At 41.2% G+C, this 16,349-nt stretch overlaps 1 protein-coding gene across 5 annotated transcripts in view; it reads left to right on the top strand.

Annotated features, from left to right (window-relative positions):
• LOC117263130 (CUB and sushi domain-containing protein 3) overlaps positions 1-16,349 on the top strand; it is a 479,142-nt gene that overhangs the window by 341,385 nt on the left and 121,408 nt on the right. For all 5 annotated transcript variants that reach the window (XM_033636295.2, XM_033636294.2, XM_033636293.2 and 2 more), the window contains 2 exons: positions 13,104-13,286; positions 13,612-13,938. In XM_033636295.2, coding sequence (XP_033492186.2) covers positions 13,104-13,286; positions 13,612-13,938 — 510 coding nt within the window. The remainder of the gene's footprint in view (positions 1-13,103; positions 13,287-13,611; positions 13,939-16,349) is intronic.

Genomic DNA, 16,349 nt, shown 5'->3' with positions numbered 1-16,349 from the left:
TGCTGTCTAATGCACTGTTGTTTGGCGTCTCTGCTTCTCCCCGTCTTTCCCTCTCAGCCATTTCCTTTATCAGACACCCCCCTCTTCTCTTTTGTTGTCTGTTAGCTGACCAGTCCTGCCTCCGTGTTTCTCTGTATCTCCCTCTGTCCCTCTCTTTTTTTTTCTTGTCGCCATTCATCTATTATTAAAGCCAAGGTCACCAACCTAGCAACACTTTGACTCCACTCCCCATCGCAAGGCATACAAATCAAACACACTCACACACACACACACACACACACACACACACACACAGAAACAAACGCACACATATCAGTCCAGACTGCCTGTGCAGTGATCCGTCCATCTACCCTGAGTCATGGCGTGTCACAGCTTTAGATTTAAGGGAGAGCTGTGACATTATTGACGTCATTTACATTAAAGTTTCAGCGCGTTTCTGTCTACTCTATGAATAAATAAATTTATCGTAAGCTTATATATCTGTCTGCATAGTCCATAAAGAGGTGTCGTTGAGGTTTTAGAGCATAATATATCCGTATGTATATATTTGTGTGTGACTGTGGAGTTACACAGTACGTATTTATAAGTATATATTTTATAAATTTGCTGTTGATTTGAGTTCAGCAACAATAAAACAACGTCTCAATGATTTGCTTTTATTCTCTATGAAATGAAAAAGATATTGAGTGTGTTACTGCATGGATGAATGCCAGGGTTTCTCTGTTTATACAGAATGATGTTCGACTGACGATTGTTGTTTTATTAGTTTGAAAAATAGAAACCATCAGAGTAAGGTTACAACAACTCTCTGTGTTATTTCCACAAAGTCATTTATGTATTTATTCTAACTATTATACTTATTCATTGTTTTTGTTCCTGTTTTCAGGGTAAGAGCAACAGTATCACATGTTTTATGTATTGTATGTGTCAGGCTTGAATACGCAACATCATGAAACACAGCACACCAATGTCATATACATAGTATTATAATTATTTTTCTCTCTAGAACAAATAATATATATTCACCAGAGTCTATCTTGTGATGCAATCACATCAGCCACAGCACCAAATCGGTTTGTATGGTGTAATGGAATATATGACATGTGAGAAGTGAGTCCGGCAAAACAGGTGAACTGTGCCTGATTTATTCAACATGGCCGAGATTGTATATCAATACTGGTTCCAGTACCTGGACTCTGGTACCAGTACAGGACGCTACCTTTTTGGGTACTTTACTTTCTTTATAATAACAAAAATGTAATTTTGAATGAGCTGAAGGGGTGACATTAAACTTGCTCCTCTGCTCTTTTCTAATCACACATAGAGATAATCTTCTGTCTCCACTTGTGTGCATGTGTGTGTGTGTGTGTGTGTGTGTGTAGGTGTGTTTGCTTGTCTGGCAGTGATACTAGGCTACTACTGAAATGATATAGAGAAGAAAATAGAGCAGATATCGAAACAATTTTGGCAGATCGTCGTTGAAGCAATTGTTTGGGAAGCCAATGTAAGGGCTGACGAAGTAGCCAACAAAGCATCCAGCCGAGCAGCTGACGGAGCGGCTGGCTTCCCAGCTTCAGGGCGCCTCTACTTCTCTGCCTCTTTGCCGGTGGTTCCTCGGATAGCCTCCATGGCTGGCTTCATCTCTTGTCTAAACCCAGCGTTCTAACCCAGATGTGCTCTGAGATACCAACATATGAAATATCGCGAGAACAAGCAGCGATCTCATACTGTGCCTGAAATCTCGCAAGCTCTAGCTAAAGCCCAGCTGGATGCTACTCCAGGTGGAGGTGTCTCGTCCTCGGTCACATCCAGACCTTGAAAATAAGACTGCAACCGGTCCCATTCCTTGCAACAGAGGCATTCCTCTTCTGTGGGCACTGGGGCACAGCATCCACAGGTACACCACCAATCTCCAGAGCTACACAGCCTTGCAGCAGCCATTCCTCGACTCTTGTCCTCTACCTGTTGCGCCTCTCTCTCTCTTCTCCTCCGTTCTTCAATTTCACGAAGCTTTTCGCTAGTGTATTCTGGCTCAAATAAATAAGGGCGGCCATCAAACTCTGCAAAATCAAATTCCTCCTCCACAAAGTCGAAGTCTGGCAAAAAGTCAGCCATTATTCTATAAATCTTTCATAAAATAAATGAATGAACCTTTCAGGCTACTGTCCGGTTCTGCCTCCCAGCTGTTGCTGCTTGTTCTCACGAGATTTCAGGCACGGTATGAAATTGCTGCTTGTTCTCGTGATATTTCGGCCGCGCTTTGGAAAGCAGAGCTAAATGTAAACAAACATGGCAGCACACCGGTAAGGTAAGACAACACGTTTACATGTCGTTTTCTATATGTTCTCTGACATTTGTCCTAACAATATGAGGCGGTCTTTGTGGAAAAAAAGCTTGTTTAGTGGACCAACTTTGCACTTGAAGGTTGCCCGTTCACTTACTTTTTAACACGTTTGACGCTACTATGCGCCCCGGCTGTATCTAGGCTAACGGCTAACATGCTAACTATAATTTTTATGTCACTAGTCACTTGAAACAAATTTAGGACGATAGGAGACAGGTTGAAATAAACCGAAATTTCCCTTTAAAACAAAAGTGCACCAAGGGTTAAAGGTTTGAGTGCAATGGCCTCCTCCCTACTTCCTACCCCCTACTTTCACTGCCCTCTCTTAGACCACATTCATCTTTAAACCCAGCCTTCATTGTTATGTCAAGTGCACAGCTGTAAAATATTGTTACAACATCTATCACGGTTGTGACGCTGTCACATTGGAAAAAACATTAACACCTGGCAAAGTACTCATAACCACCTCTGGAGTAGTTCCCTTTACAATAAGTGCTTCCAGGAACACACTTTGCCATGCTGACACACACACGAGCAGACTCACAAGGTGAAAACAACACCAGCCACTATGTTGCAGCTGGTAAATATGAGAATATGTCTTATCATTTAAACTCGATAACTGAGTTCATAAAACACAGAGCAGGCAAAAGAAATGTGCTTAATATTCTGCTTGGAATGGATAGATCAGGTCAGATAAACATTTATGAATAAAGTCTATATCATAATGTAATGCTTTAATGACTTTACTACTCATATTCTCAGTCAGAGAGGATGTTTGGTGTGTGGCTGCATTGGGCAGCGATACTCACAATGCACCTGCTTCAGTCCCTCTTCAGTCTCCTGTTTTTCTTTGTAATCAGTGTTTTTTTTTTAGTTTTTGTTTTTCTGCAAATTCTGTTCAAATGGTTTGTAAGATCTCTGAGGGGCTTCAGCAGTATTCCATCAGCAGCTCATCTTACTTTTGAGATTTTAAGGGCCGCCACAGAGTGGGAATTTCAAGCGCCACCACGGCTTTCTATAATTTAAATGCGGCAGCTGCCAATTGGATTGATGCAGGATTCTCAACACTTCACACAGAGTAAACCTTCTGTTCCACTTAGGAGTAGCAGCTGATTCCTGCCAATTGAAACAGGCACAGGTGCTCATTTGCCCTCACTCACCTGCTGCTCACTAAAGCCACATTGTGACCATGGATGTGGCAAGTAAAGACACCTGTCACCACATCAGATTGATTGAACTGTCATAGTGGACGGTGCTGTGTGTTTTGTCTTTTCTGATGCCAGGCAGATTTTAATAAGGGCCAGAGCTAGATCATTTATACCGTTCCTATCTTAGATATGTGTGCAAATAGTGAATACATTAATTCAGTATATACATCTGCCAGATATGCAGTATATCTGCAAGTACAGCTAGATTTTTTTGTAAATTTTCCAATGTGGTGGCCTTAAATGATACAAAACATGAAACAATAACAGCAAATATTTGCCTTACCTCTCATCCACTTTCATTGAAATACATGTGAGTGGTGATTTTGAGAATTTGTTTCCGGCGATGAGTCATTCCCTCAAGCTCCGGCTTTTTTAAGTGCATCATTCTAGCATTATCCCATCATCCTGTGTTATATAACGCAGTGCTAGGAGACTACAAAGTGCAGCATAAACGTCAAGTGCCTGCCTCTCAGCCAGTAGTAAAAGGGGGCTAGATGGTACACATGTTAATCTCATGACAAATGTTTTTTATCTAGTTTGCTCCACGTGCCAGATGTTCCTGGGTTTATCTCACAGAGTGCTATAAGCTCACCTGCATTTACTCTGCAGCGGAGGGTCATGAGGCGAACACATGATACAGCAGCATCTGACAGGGAGAGGTAGAAATAAAATTCTCATTCTTGAATTTGAGTATAACTACATCATCGCTGTTTGGGGCTCCTAGTTTTTTTTTCCTTCTCTTCAGGAGGATCTCATCACTGAGTCATAATGTCAGCTCTTACTTCTGAGATTTTATTTTAGATTTTTCATCTGCTTTTTATAGTTTTTAATATGTGATGTGTTTTATAGGAGGGAGAGATGTCAAGGTGGGTTTTTACGGCTCAGTTGACCCCTGGTTGGATGGATCTGTGGTGTGTGTGTGTGTGTGTGTGTGTGTCCCTCATGTCTCCCTGCATTTATGTACCCATATGCTTCTTTGTGAGATTGCACATGTCTATTATTTTATGTAACAGATTGGATCAGCAAGTCCCACATTATTGCTTTTTATCTAATTATTTATTATATAATTATGGCCATTTCATAAAATGTATGAAGCAAATTATATGCTTGGAGAGATTAAGAGGGAACGATAGAAAGCAATATAGCGAGTGAGGCCACAAGATCAAAAAACAGAAACGCAGAACCGTAACTTAAGGTTGTTACTGAAGGACAAAGCATTTAAAAGTATGGTAAAGCTCAGTAACAAGAGTCTCTCATATTTTCAGATATAAAATTTCATACTGCAATAATGACGCTGACTGCCTGCTTGGACCAGTAAATATTTTCTGCACCCGTGTAATTTGTATTGGGTCCCACAGGAACTCAATCCTCTTGCAGCAGTGTAGTCCAGGTACTGAGCAGCACCCTCTTAATCACACAGCACTAAACAGCATTTCATTCAGAGCGGCTGAAACACCATGAAATATGAATTCATGAAATATTCATTCACAACATAACCAGAAATGTGGTCCAATTTTACAGTCAATAACCCTAGTATTGGGTTAGTGAGCCAAAGCCAGACGCTTTTTGGGTTGTGTTTGATCGTGTGTGTGTGTGTATGTGTGTGTGTGTATATATATATATATATATATATATATATATATGTATACACACATATATATATATATATATATATATATATACACACACACACACACACACACACATATATATATATATATATATATATATATATATATATATACACACACACACTGTATATATACATGCATGCATGTGTGCTTCAGAGGTAACCTGTGAAGGACAGGGCTCACTTCATGACAGAACAGTAAACAGCATTTCATTTCCCTGTCATGAATTATTGACTTGTGTAATGTTCAGTCCTCCTGTAATCACCAGTGTTACTTATATTGAAGTGCTGCCATATCTGTAGTTCATTCGGTTGAAATTCATCAGAAAAAAATGATTCTTTCTCCTCATTAGGACTCAGTAATATATTCCATACATTTCAAATCATGTACGGCATTGGATGACCGAACTGTTTGAAGGATTGTCATGATTAGTTTTGTCAAATATGTTAATATATTGATTCTGGATATTTGAAATGGTTTCAATGCTCATTTTCTGTAGTATCAATACACCCCTACCAGCTGCGTTTTTTCCACACAAACAGACACCACTGCAGTGCCTAGATAGCCCTGCCTCCTCCCACTCACTCACAATGCTGTCTTCTCATCAGTCACCACACTGATTGCGTTTACATGCACACCACTATTATTCCAAATATGACAATATTCTGAATTTGATACAGTTTGCAAGGTTTTTGGGTACAGATGCATGCTCGAAAGAAAAGCCCTCATTTCTGGCTGGAAGACGAAACACACCTAACTGAAAATATTATGACAGACTTAGATATCCACAGATGTTTGGATATTTGTAAATATCGCAACACCGACCTTTTTAAAGACAGTGGTTTAAGGAATGAAGGGATGAGGCTGTGTTCGCACAGCTGAGCAAGTCTGCAACCAGTGAAAAACTCTGAAAAAAAATCCCATTTCTGATGCAAAGCAGCAAAATGGCACAAGCTACTGCAGCCGTTCCACTTTTCAATTTTAGACATAATGGGGGACATGTTGGGGCACGTTAGTCAGGGTATGCACGGCTGCATGTATACCGGGATATTGGTGAAATATTAATTTTTATTAGCCATGTAAACAGCTTAGGAGGTTAATTATCTTTTTTCCGAATAAGGTCAAAAAACTGAATACTTTGTGTATGTAAACATAGTCGTTCACTGCAGTTGTATGCAGCACAGTTCTGTTTTGTTATTTTCTGGCACTCTGCCTATTGAATGTGTGACAGTCTCAGAGGCTTTTGGACATGGGCAGTATGCTAAGAAGAATAATGGGTAACACTTTCTATGAAGACCACATCTATTATGCGTTATGAGGGCATTTATAGTAAATTATAATGCATCTATAATGACTGCACTCATAAACACACATAATGCCCCCTGATACACTATATCAACAATTATAAAACAGTATAGATGTGATTTATGATGCATTATAAGCGTCTTGTGGATGTTCTTGACTAGTTATAAACTAGAGGTTGTCTTAAGATGTGAGAGGGTGTCAGACTCAAGTCTTTTCGGAATATTTTCAAAGTTTTCTAGTGTATGACATTTATCACTTCTGAAGCAGTATAGATTCTTTTGGATTCATGAACTAACTATGAAACCTGATAATGAAGCATACATTATTTTTATTATTATTACATTAATATGTACTTCACTTTACTTTACACATACAACGATAACTTATGATACTGCATGGACAGTTATAACATTCTGTGAGTCCTTACTACAGTTGATTGTTTATGTGTGTGTATAGGTGAGTTCAGGTTTTCATAATGCATCATAAGCTCCAGCAGTCAACCTCTGGTTTATAACTAGTCAAAAACATCCATAAGACGCTTAAAATTCATGATAAGTCACATCCATAGTGTTTTATAACTGTTGACATAGTGCACCAGGAAGCATTATGTGTGCCTATGAATGTAGTCATAGAGCATTATAAATGCATTATAATTCACTATGAATGGCCTTATAACACATTATAGATATGGTCTTTATAGGACGTGTCACAGAATATTTTTTATTGATGTAAAAAAAAAGCTTTTATTATTGTTAATGCTCACTAAAGTCATTCAGCTGTTTGCTGCTACTAACCAAGAAAGAAACAGTCATCATTATGTTGTACATAACTGTTAATAACATTTCTCAATTTTATGCCCTCAAAGTCAGTTTTCAGTATTCAATAAGTATTCAATACTATTTTTCAAGGTATTCTATCAAAGTTAGAAATTTCAGTATCGCAACCAATGATAGTCCTGATTCCTGTTTTAACCAGCGGCCATTTTAAACTTCTCTTACAATACATGGACAGATATTGACAAAGCAAAGCTGTACTTACTGTGAACATATGAGATGTGCTTTTGGCCCTGGTTGGTCATGAAGTCATTTGAAAGGCTCATTAGGAAGCAGCTCCAGATGGTTCAGAGCTCATTACACTCTTTGTTTTAAGTGTAAGCAGAAGAGACATTTTTAAATGCTGCTTTAACCTTTCTTAAGTGTCGTCTTGGCAGGCGTTTATAGGTTTTACTCCCTTGTTTTAATGTGATAGAGTGTGCTGAGGTGATGGTGTGTTCACTGATGTTAGTTATTTATTCAAATTTTCTAGCATGTTGTTCTCAGATGAGAAAAAGGCGTGACAGCAACATCTTTAAAATTACAAAAATGCTGCTGAGATGTGGGTGTCCTGTTCTCTCACCTGCTCTTCCTGTACATAGATTACAGAAATCTTTTTGAGGACAGGCACATCCTGAAATTCACAGATTTTGCTGCAAGCACAAACCTATTACAGGGTCATGAGACAGAGTCTGGGCGTGTAGTTGCAGAGTTTTCACAGCAGACTAGAGTGATGTATCTCTGCCCTATGATGTGTCTAGATCAAAGAAAACAGCCCAATTATTATCTGTGATCCTGAAGTCCAATTTAAAGAGAGTTACAGGTATTTGGGAATTACACCATCGAGTGTAAAAAAAACATTGTGTGCACTTTATGTAACAAGAGACCGTGTGCTTTAATGAGAACTGAAAATTGATGTCTTTCTTATACACATCTCCCATCAAATCAATCCTCAAAAGCTCCTCAGTGGCCTGGTTTGGAACCCGAGAGAGGCAGAAAAAAATGTCAGCATTGTGAGTTTAATAAATTAGATCATTTTTATTCAACAGAGTGTCCTCACTGATGTCTACAGTGGGAACAAGTCAATTTGAGCCACTCCCTTTAGGTCACAGATTCAGACAACCACAAGCTAATTAGACAGGCTGAATTTCTCATTTTTTCCTCACACTGCAGACCTGCTGGAGTGTTCTGAAGACTTCCCACTCAATTCCTGTTCTTCTGCGGCTATTATAGCCACCTTAGATTATTGTTTTACGTGGCTTAATGTGTTTAATGCGCCTTGCTTTTGTTTTAGAGACCCAGGCGAGGGATATTGAAGATAAAGCACCAGCCGAACTTGCAGAAGACATTTTATAGCATATGACAAACATTAGACTATGCATGCAACTATACACTCGCCATTCAATTACTATTAGCAAGCTAGCCGTAAAATCGATTTCACAATGGTCACTAAAGAGAAAGAGCCAATAAGCTTTTTCCTCCAATCTCATTACCCCCCCAAAATCTATTACCCTGCTCTCTCTCAGATCTTTACAGGTAGTGCATTTCCACTCCTTATATGTGTGTGTGTGTGCGTGTATGTTTGTCTATACATGTGTATTCCCATGGGCAATACGGTGTGAGCATGATGGAATATTATAGTACAGAATGGAACTGGGCTCAATGTGCAATCACAATCATACAAGTAATATCCAAGTTGTACAAACACGCACACACATTCATTCATGCACTCACACATACATACTCTTGAAGGAGCCTAATCCCCTTTGTGAGTTTGACAGCCTTGTTGTTACAAACACAATAGGATTATTTGTGTGTATCTGTGTGTGTGTTTGAGAGAGAAATGTGTGTATCATTGTGTGTGATTTTAAGGGAGAGAAACTGACTGTGGATGTGTGATTATGGGGCTCTGTTAGTGTGTGTTTGTGTGTGAGGGTGGTAGTATGGAAATGTTCCGACAGCATGCCTGTTCTCCAAAGCAATTTGTTCTCTACACTTCTGCAAGGAGTGTGTGCAGGTGCGCGCGTGTTCACGCACAAGCACGTTTGTTAGGCAGGTTGTGATTGGTTGAGTCTGTGGGTCTCATAAAGACGATGTCATGATGGAAATTAATGCAATACATCACAAACACGCACTCCGGCACGCACACACATACATATACTTAGAGGGAAGCACGCAGGCAAAGCACACACCTTTGCTTCCTGCCATGGGCCACTCCTGTAAATAATACCGAAAACAGGAGAGGAAAGCAGGGGAATACAGGGGAGGAAGGCTGGGGAAATAGAGGGTATATTTTCTGAAATACCGTACACGAAATTTTAGAGATTTATGGTGACATGGTGGCACCTTTATATAGAATCAGAGAAGGATCTGTGTAACCTCACGGTCAGACTGAACGTGAAAAAAGAGGTGTCATGAATACTTGCAAACTCAGGGGAAGGAGGCACGCAGAAGGAGATGGATGCAAACTTGCTCTAGGCTACGTGAGTTAAGAAGTAGAGGCATTCAAGAAATTCGCCTGACGCAGCAAACCAAGAGCCAATCATGTTACAGCAAGGCTCTGTTCAGCTGGCAGTATATTTTCTGTTCAAAATGGATGATGATGCTCTTGCAGCATGACATGATGTTTCACAGCAGGGAAAGATGGCCATTGGGTATTTGAGGCTGATAACACTGCATGGTGACCACAAATATTGTTAAAGCCAGAATCCGGTCACTGGATAAGCTAGCTGCCACATACACCTACTGACAATGCCCAAGTCAAAAAAAACTTATCATTCTCTTTTCTTTAAAAACAGACAGAAGAAAGATGCCAGCCGAAACTAGTTCTGTATACTAATACAGTAGCTGTCTGTGTGGCTTCACCTTACTTCTGCTTTAAATATGGAGTGACAGAATTAAAAAAAACCACCAATGCAAACATTTGAAAATAATAATCTTTGAAAGAAAATAACTTAGAAGTACCCACTGCACAACCTATAAATGACATGCCAATTAGCACTGTTTGGAAACCCTCTGTGCTGTTTTTATATATCTCTTATGTGTCATTTGCAAAGCTTCCACTTGTTTTATTTAAGATATGCCTTTCAAAGACTGTTGTTCTCAACACGTATTATCTCTAACCTCTGAGCTCTGACGATTGATGCCAGTGTTTTATTAGTTTATATTAGTTTTATTTTATGCAAGTTACATTATTTTGCCAACCTCTTGTATGTCAGAAGTTATTTGCACTACAGTGGCTGAGATATCTGTAAACCCGGTCAGGTTTTTTATTAGGTTAGGTAAAGTTCCATGTTTCAGAATGAGGGCAGCAATATTCTTTTTTTTTCTATCTGTCATAAAGGCCAAAAGCATAAATGTCTTATTGCTTCTCTCAATACTGCCTGACTTCCCCAACCTGTCAGTGGCTCTCAGCCCAAGCCCATTGGTTATTACTGAAGATGTGCATCTTTACAAAAGGGTCATAAATATATACCTACATTTTTTAAAGCCGCTACAAGGAACTTTTAACTGGATATGCAAAAGTCTCTCGTTTCTCCTGATGTCTGTGCGTGACCTACAACAGCAAATGAGACCATCGGTGTGAATATAAGCTATTTCTATATAGTGTATATCCATACCTTTAGGAAACTGTCTCCAGGTCCGCCCCAGGTCGCTTCCAGGACGAAACGATTTACGGCACTCAGGCGGCACACGTCATCTTACCTAGCTGCTTACATTTAGTGACTCTTATAAATAGTCACTATTCCTCCTCCTCGACCCGACGTCTGCGGGGAGTTAAAATAGCAGCAATCATCGGGTAAAAGTTCTGTGAAAGCACTGGACTCACCAACAGTCAGCCACGTCTCAGTCACACAGAGAAAATCCAATCTTCAGGAAGTCAGGAAATCCTTCAGGATAAACGTTTTGTTCGCTAGCGATCTAGCATTTACCAGCCCAATCCTGGCAAGAGCCAGCGGGTACACGGCGTTAGCTGTTTGGGGAGCCACACACAGAGGCCGCAGGTTGCGCAGATTCACCCCGCGCCAGCGGGGACGAGGAGAGCAGGGGCCGCGGGGCTGGAACACCTCATCCAGGCCGACGACAGGTACCAGCCAAGCGTCGACAGGGTCCAGCGAGTGCCGAGAAATAAAGAGGCGAGGCACTGCTTCATACTCAGTCCAAGAAGCCGTGGAAGTGCTCGCCAAACAGGCCTTCAGCCTTACCAGCCAACCACTGCGTTTACCCCGGTGGAGGTGGAGCTGGGGCGCGGCAGAGGTGAGCTGGGATCCCCGATAGGAGCGGGGGCAAAGTTTTCCCATTTTGTTGTTTCATTCATCCCCAAAACAAACACATGCGCGAGCCAGGTAAGCGTCTGTACGACAATACGCGCTAGAGCTCATGGGAAATGTAGGATTCATTCCGGCAAAACACTACCACTTTTGTCCACAGGGTCGCCAAAATCTACTCAAAATGAAAGCTCCTTGTAGGGGCTTTAAAGATTACTCAAACAAGAGTAACATTGGATGGCTACTATTTTCCAGGGGATTAACCATAGACTGTATGAAAATAATGGACTGAATAATGGAACCATCACAGTGTCACCTATTGGTTATTACTCCTTTTTCAAAGCCTCAAGTTCAGCATTTTGGCAGTTGACACCTAGGATTTTCAGAGTGACCATATTTGGATGAGAGGGTACATTTAAGGAACATTTAATTGAAGCCATTTTTCAACCACACTCATGCCATAGAACCACAGCAAAACACACCTCAAAGATTTTAACATGGGTTTACAAACTGTGAAAATGAGCTATATTGCTTATGGAAATAAGGAACTCTGGACGGCACTCTGTCAGAAGACTCTACTCGCAAATATCTGCATGGGACTGAGCTTGAAATACAAAACGCTGTCAATCACAAAGGGCTTCCGCCTTTTAGACAAGTTCTCCAATCATCATGCATACACCGAGCGTCCTCTCCCGCCTACCACTCCATTAGCTCCACAAGCTGAGCCTCCCTGGAAGTGACGATTTTGTCGAATTTATCCAATGACTGTCTCACTTTGCTGCATGAAAAAAACCTGCTCAGCGCTGTCTCATAGGAATGCTTGGAGGCTCCGTGTCCACCGTGCTGACACGAGAATGTATAACAGGAAGGTCACGTTTGAAAACTGGTGAAAAACAGCTGACGTGTGAACATCATAGTCTTGATGTTAAATGCATCCTAGCGCATGTTTAATGCAAAGTAAATTCTTATTTTAATGTAAATTCAATAGTGCATATTTGACCATTTCTTCTATGAAATTTTAGGGGAACTTCAGCCTCCTTTGTTGTCTCAGAGAAATTGCCCCTGCTGTAAACATGTTTATTTCTGCTGTAAAATTGGGCATTTTAACATGGGGCTGTATTGGGATTGACTCGTTTTGGAGCCAGCCTCAAGTGGCCATTCTAGGAACTGCAGTTTTTGGCACTTCATTGTTGGCTTCATTTTTCAGCCCTGGGGTTGCCACTTGGGATTAACACAGATTTGGTGCTCTTGTGAGTAAGATAAGATAAGACAAAATTGTATTCATTCCCAGGGAAACTGCTAGAGTATAGCTGAAGTATTCTTTTTTGGAGTGTTTACTGTACAGCAGCAGGACATTAATTATGTAGGACTGACTCATGGTGTTTATGGTAATGAACCAACATGTCACCCATTCAGTTAGTTTATTGGGCTTATTGATGTATGTGTTTATGTTTGTTGGACAACAGTGGCGGCCTATGGTTCAGAGGAATGATACCAAGATGTTAATGTCTCCTTCTGAAACTGTGTTTTTACAGAAATAGACAAAGAGAGTTGCGGCGACCCTGGAACTCCTCTCTACGGAATAAGAGAAGGGGACAGCTTCTCAAATGGAGGAATCCTGAGGTTTGAGTGCCAGTTTGGCTTCGAGCTGATTGGAGAGAAAACTATCTCCTGCCAAGACAACAATCAGTGGTCAGCAAACATCCCCATATGCATATGTAAGTATTAAAATCATGTGTAGGTTATTTTCAGGGACTTGGCTGCAGAGGAGGGAAAAACATGGCATGTGCTCTGCTGTGATGTTGATAACATTCAGTCTGACCTGTCACCATGGTGACAGTACAGAGTTTATTATGGCCTGGAGCGGATGATGACCGATGATGCTGGGGCGATGAATATTTAACAGGAAATTTCTCTCTCTGCATCTCTTTCCCTCCAATTCCTTTCCTACATTTTTATTTCTCGCCACTCTCTATCTCTATCTGTCTGTCTGTCTGTCCGTCTGTCTTTGTCTGTGTTTCTGTACTTCCTTTGCTCCCACAGTCCCCTGCATGTCCAACTTCACAGCTCCCTCAGGAACTGTCCTCTCCCCAGATTACCCAGAAGGCTATGGGAACAACATGAACTGTGTCTGGCTCATCCAATCAGACCCAGGCTCCAGAATCCACTTGGCATTTAATGATTTTGACCTTGAGGCACCCTATGATTCCCTAACGGTGAAAGATGGCGAGACAAATGATGCCGGCGTCATCGGGAGGTTCTCTGGTGCAGAGAGTCCTTCCCATCTGACGTCCAATACCAACACACTGAGGCTGGAGTTTCAGGCTGATCACTCCATGTCAGGAAGAGGATTTAATATCACATACAGTAGTATGTCATTTTTCTATTTCCCTTTTTTCCACTTTCATATCTAAATACAGGGACATTGCCTATTTCATTTGCTGTGCTGTAACACAGTGAAATGCGGCAATACTGTATTGATAATACTCTACATAAAAATGTGTTTTTTCCCACAAGTTGAAGTTTGATACATGGTTATGGAAGATTACTTATGGTCATATTTATTTTCTGTTGCAGCAGAATAATGCAGAAGAGGCTGAGGCTGAGGCATTGTTATATTTTGAAGCTATAAAACAGCACTTCTCATATGACTGTGTATGAATTTTATGCATGACTTTCAGCCCATACCTCTAGCAACTGTATTTAATGTGAGGTGGTTTCACTATGAAACAGTATATCCTTCCATACTTGAAAACATTGTGCCGCCTGAATATCAACAGTCAAAATCAAATTTAAGGTCTAGTGTGTAGGATTTATTAGCATCTAGCGGTGAGGTTGCAGAGTGCAAAAAAATGAAACTCCTCCTGTGTGCCAAGCATGTAGGAGAACCACAGTGGCGAATGGCCCTATCCAAAGCCAGTGTTTGGTGCGTTCATCTACTACTGTAGAAACAACATGGCAGCTTGTGGGGAGCAGGTCCCGCTCTGTATGTAGATATACACTGATCAGCCAAAACATTGAAACCACTGACAGGTGAAGTGAAGAACATTGATCATCTTATTACAGTGCAATGTTCTGTTGGGAAACCTTTGGTTCTGACATTCATGTGGATGCCACCTGACATGCTACACCTACCTAAACACCAGTGCAGATCAGATACCCACCCTCATGGCAACGGCACTCCCCAGTAGCAGTGGCCCCCTAGCAGGACAGTGTGCCATCCCACACCACAAAAACTGCTCAGGAATAGCCTGAGCAATGTGACAAAGAGCTCAAAGTGTTGACCTGGTCTCCAAATTCCCCAGATCCCAATCTGATTAAAACTCTGTGGGATGTGCTGGTATCCCACCTCACAACTCACAGGACTCAAAAGACCTTAAGCTAACGCCCTGGTGTCAGACACCAAAGGACACCCTCCAGGGGTTCTGTGCCCATGCCTCAACAGATTAGAGCCAAGTCCGATCCAAGGAGGACCCACTGTGGATCGGGGGTACCTGTGGGGTACCAGCATGTCCCACAAATGTTCGATCAGTTTGGGATCTGGGGTATTTGGAGGCCAGGGCGCTGCCTTGAGCTCCTACTCCCGTTCCTCTTGTCATTTCTGAGCAGTCTTTGTGGTGTGGCAGGGTGCACTGTCCTGTAGGGGAGCCACTGCCATCAATAAGTGCTCTTGCCTTTAGGGGGTTTACTTGGTCTGCAGCAGTGTTCGGTTGGGTGAAGCGCATCCACATGAATGCCAGGACCCTATATTTCCCAGCAAAACTTTGCACTGTAACACAATGATTGGTGTAAATGGCTCATTCTAACGTAAAGAAAACATGATTCTTATTTTCAGGTGATTACACACTAATAGAAATGTAGTTATGAATATTATGTTCCATTTCTGCCAATATATTCCCCTTAATCCTACACACTGGACCTTTAAGCAACTATAGTTACTTATAAACTCCCCTAGTTTCTATCACCACAATCACTTAGATAGACCAAGTGCACTTTTCCCCACTCAAACATTGGATGTTTCATTTTAGACAGAGGCTCTTTTAATGCACAACAATTTAGATCCGACTGGAGGCTTCAACAACACAAAGAGTCGTTCCAGAAAAGACAAACTTCATTGATCCAAGAGGTTTCATGTGGTCAATACAGCAGCTAAGAATAGAGGTGTAGGTTGCAGAATAAAAGGGAAAATAAAGGATAAAAGGCATTAAAGGAGGCTTTTTTCCGAGCTTTTTGGCTTGTTTGTTGTCGTACCCAGAGTCAGATGAGAACATCATCATTTCATCATTTTTATCTCTGTGCGTCCAGTACAAAGAGAGGTCCAGGATGTGTTTAGCCTTGCTTAGCACAAAGACTAGAAGCGAGCGGAAGCCGTCTTGTTCTGTCAAAAGTGAGACAACACACCTTCCAAAACCTCACAAACTGCCTTTTTTTATAGACATAGTACCTTGTGTCTTTCACCTGTGTCAAAATAGAAACCAAGACATTAGTGTTTCAGGAGGAAGTTCTGTCTTCATTGTAAAGTTGTCAGCTGTGCCGACTCTTGTAACTGATCAAAACCCAGGTGACTCTTAGATGTATTGATGACTAGCTTGCTAGACAACGGGACACAACATGTACAGTAAATAAGATGGGTTTGTTGGAAGGCATATTTGTTCATTTTTGATGGTGGCGAACTGTTTGCCCCTGTTTGCAGTCTTTGAGCTAATTCAGGCTAAACACGTCTCTATACCAGACAAACAGAAATGGAACTTGATATTGATCTTCTCATCTGACTGTGGGCT

Source organism: Epinephelus lanceolatus, chromosome 16 (assembly GCF_041903045.1).
Source record: "Epinephelus lanceolatus isolate andai-2023 chromosome 16, ASM4190304v1, whole genome shotgun sequence".
In the NCBI taxonomy this organism is placed as follows: Eukaryota; Metazoa; Chordata; class Actinopteri; order Perciformes; family Serranidae; genus Epinephelus; species Epinephelus lanceolatus.
Note: the sequence above shows the minus strand (reverse complement) of the source record. Positions and strands in the feature narration are given on the sequence as shown.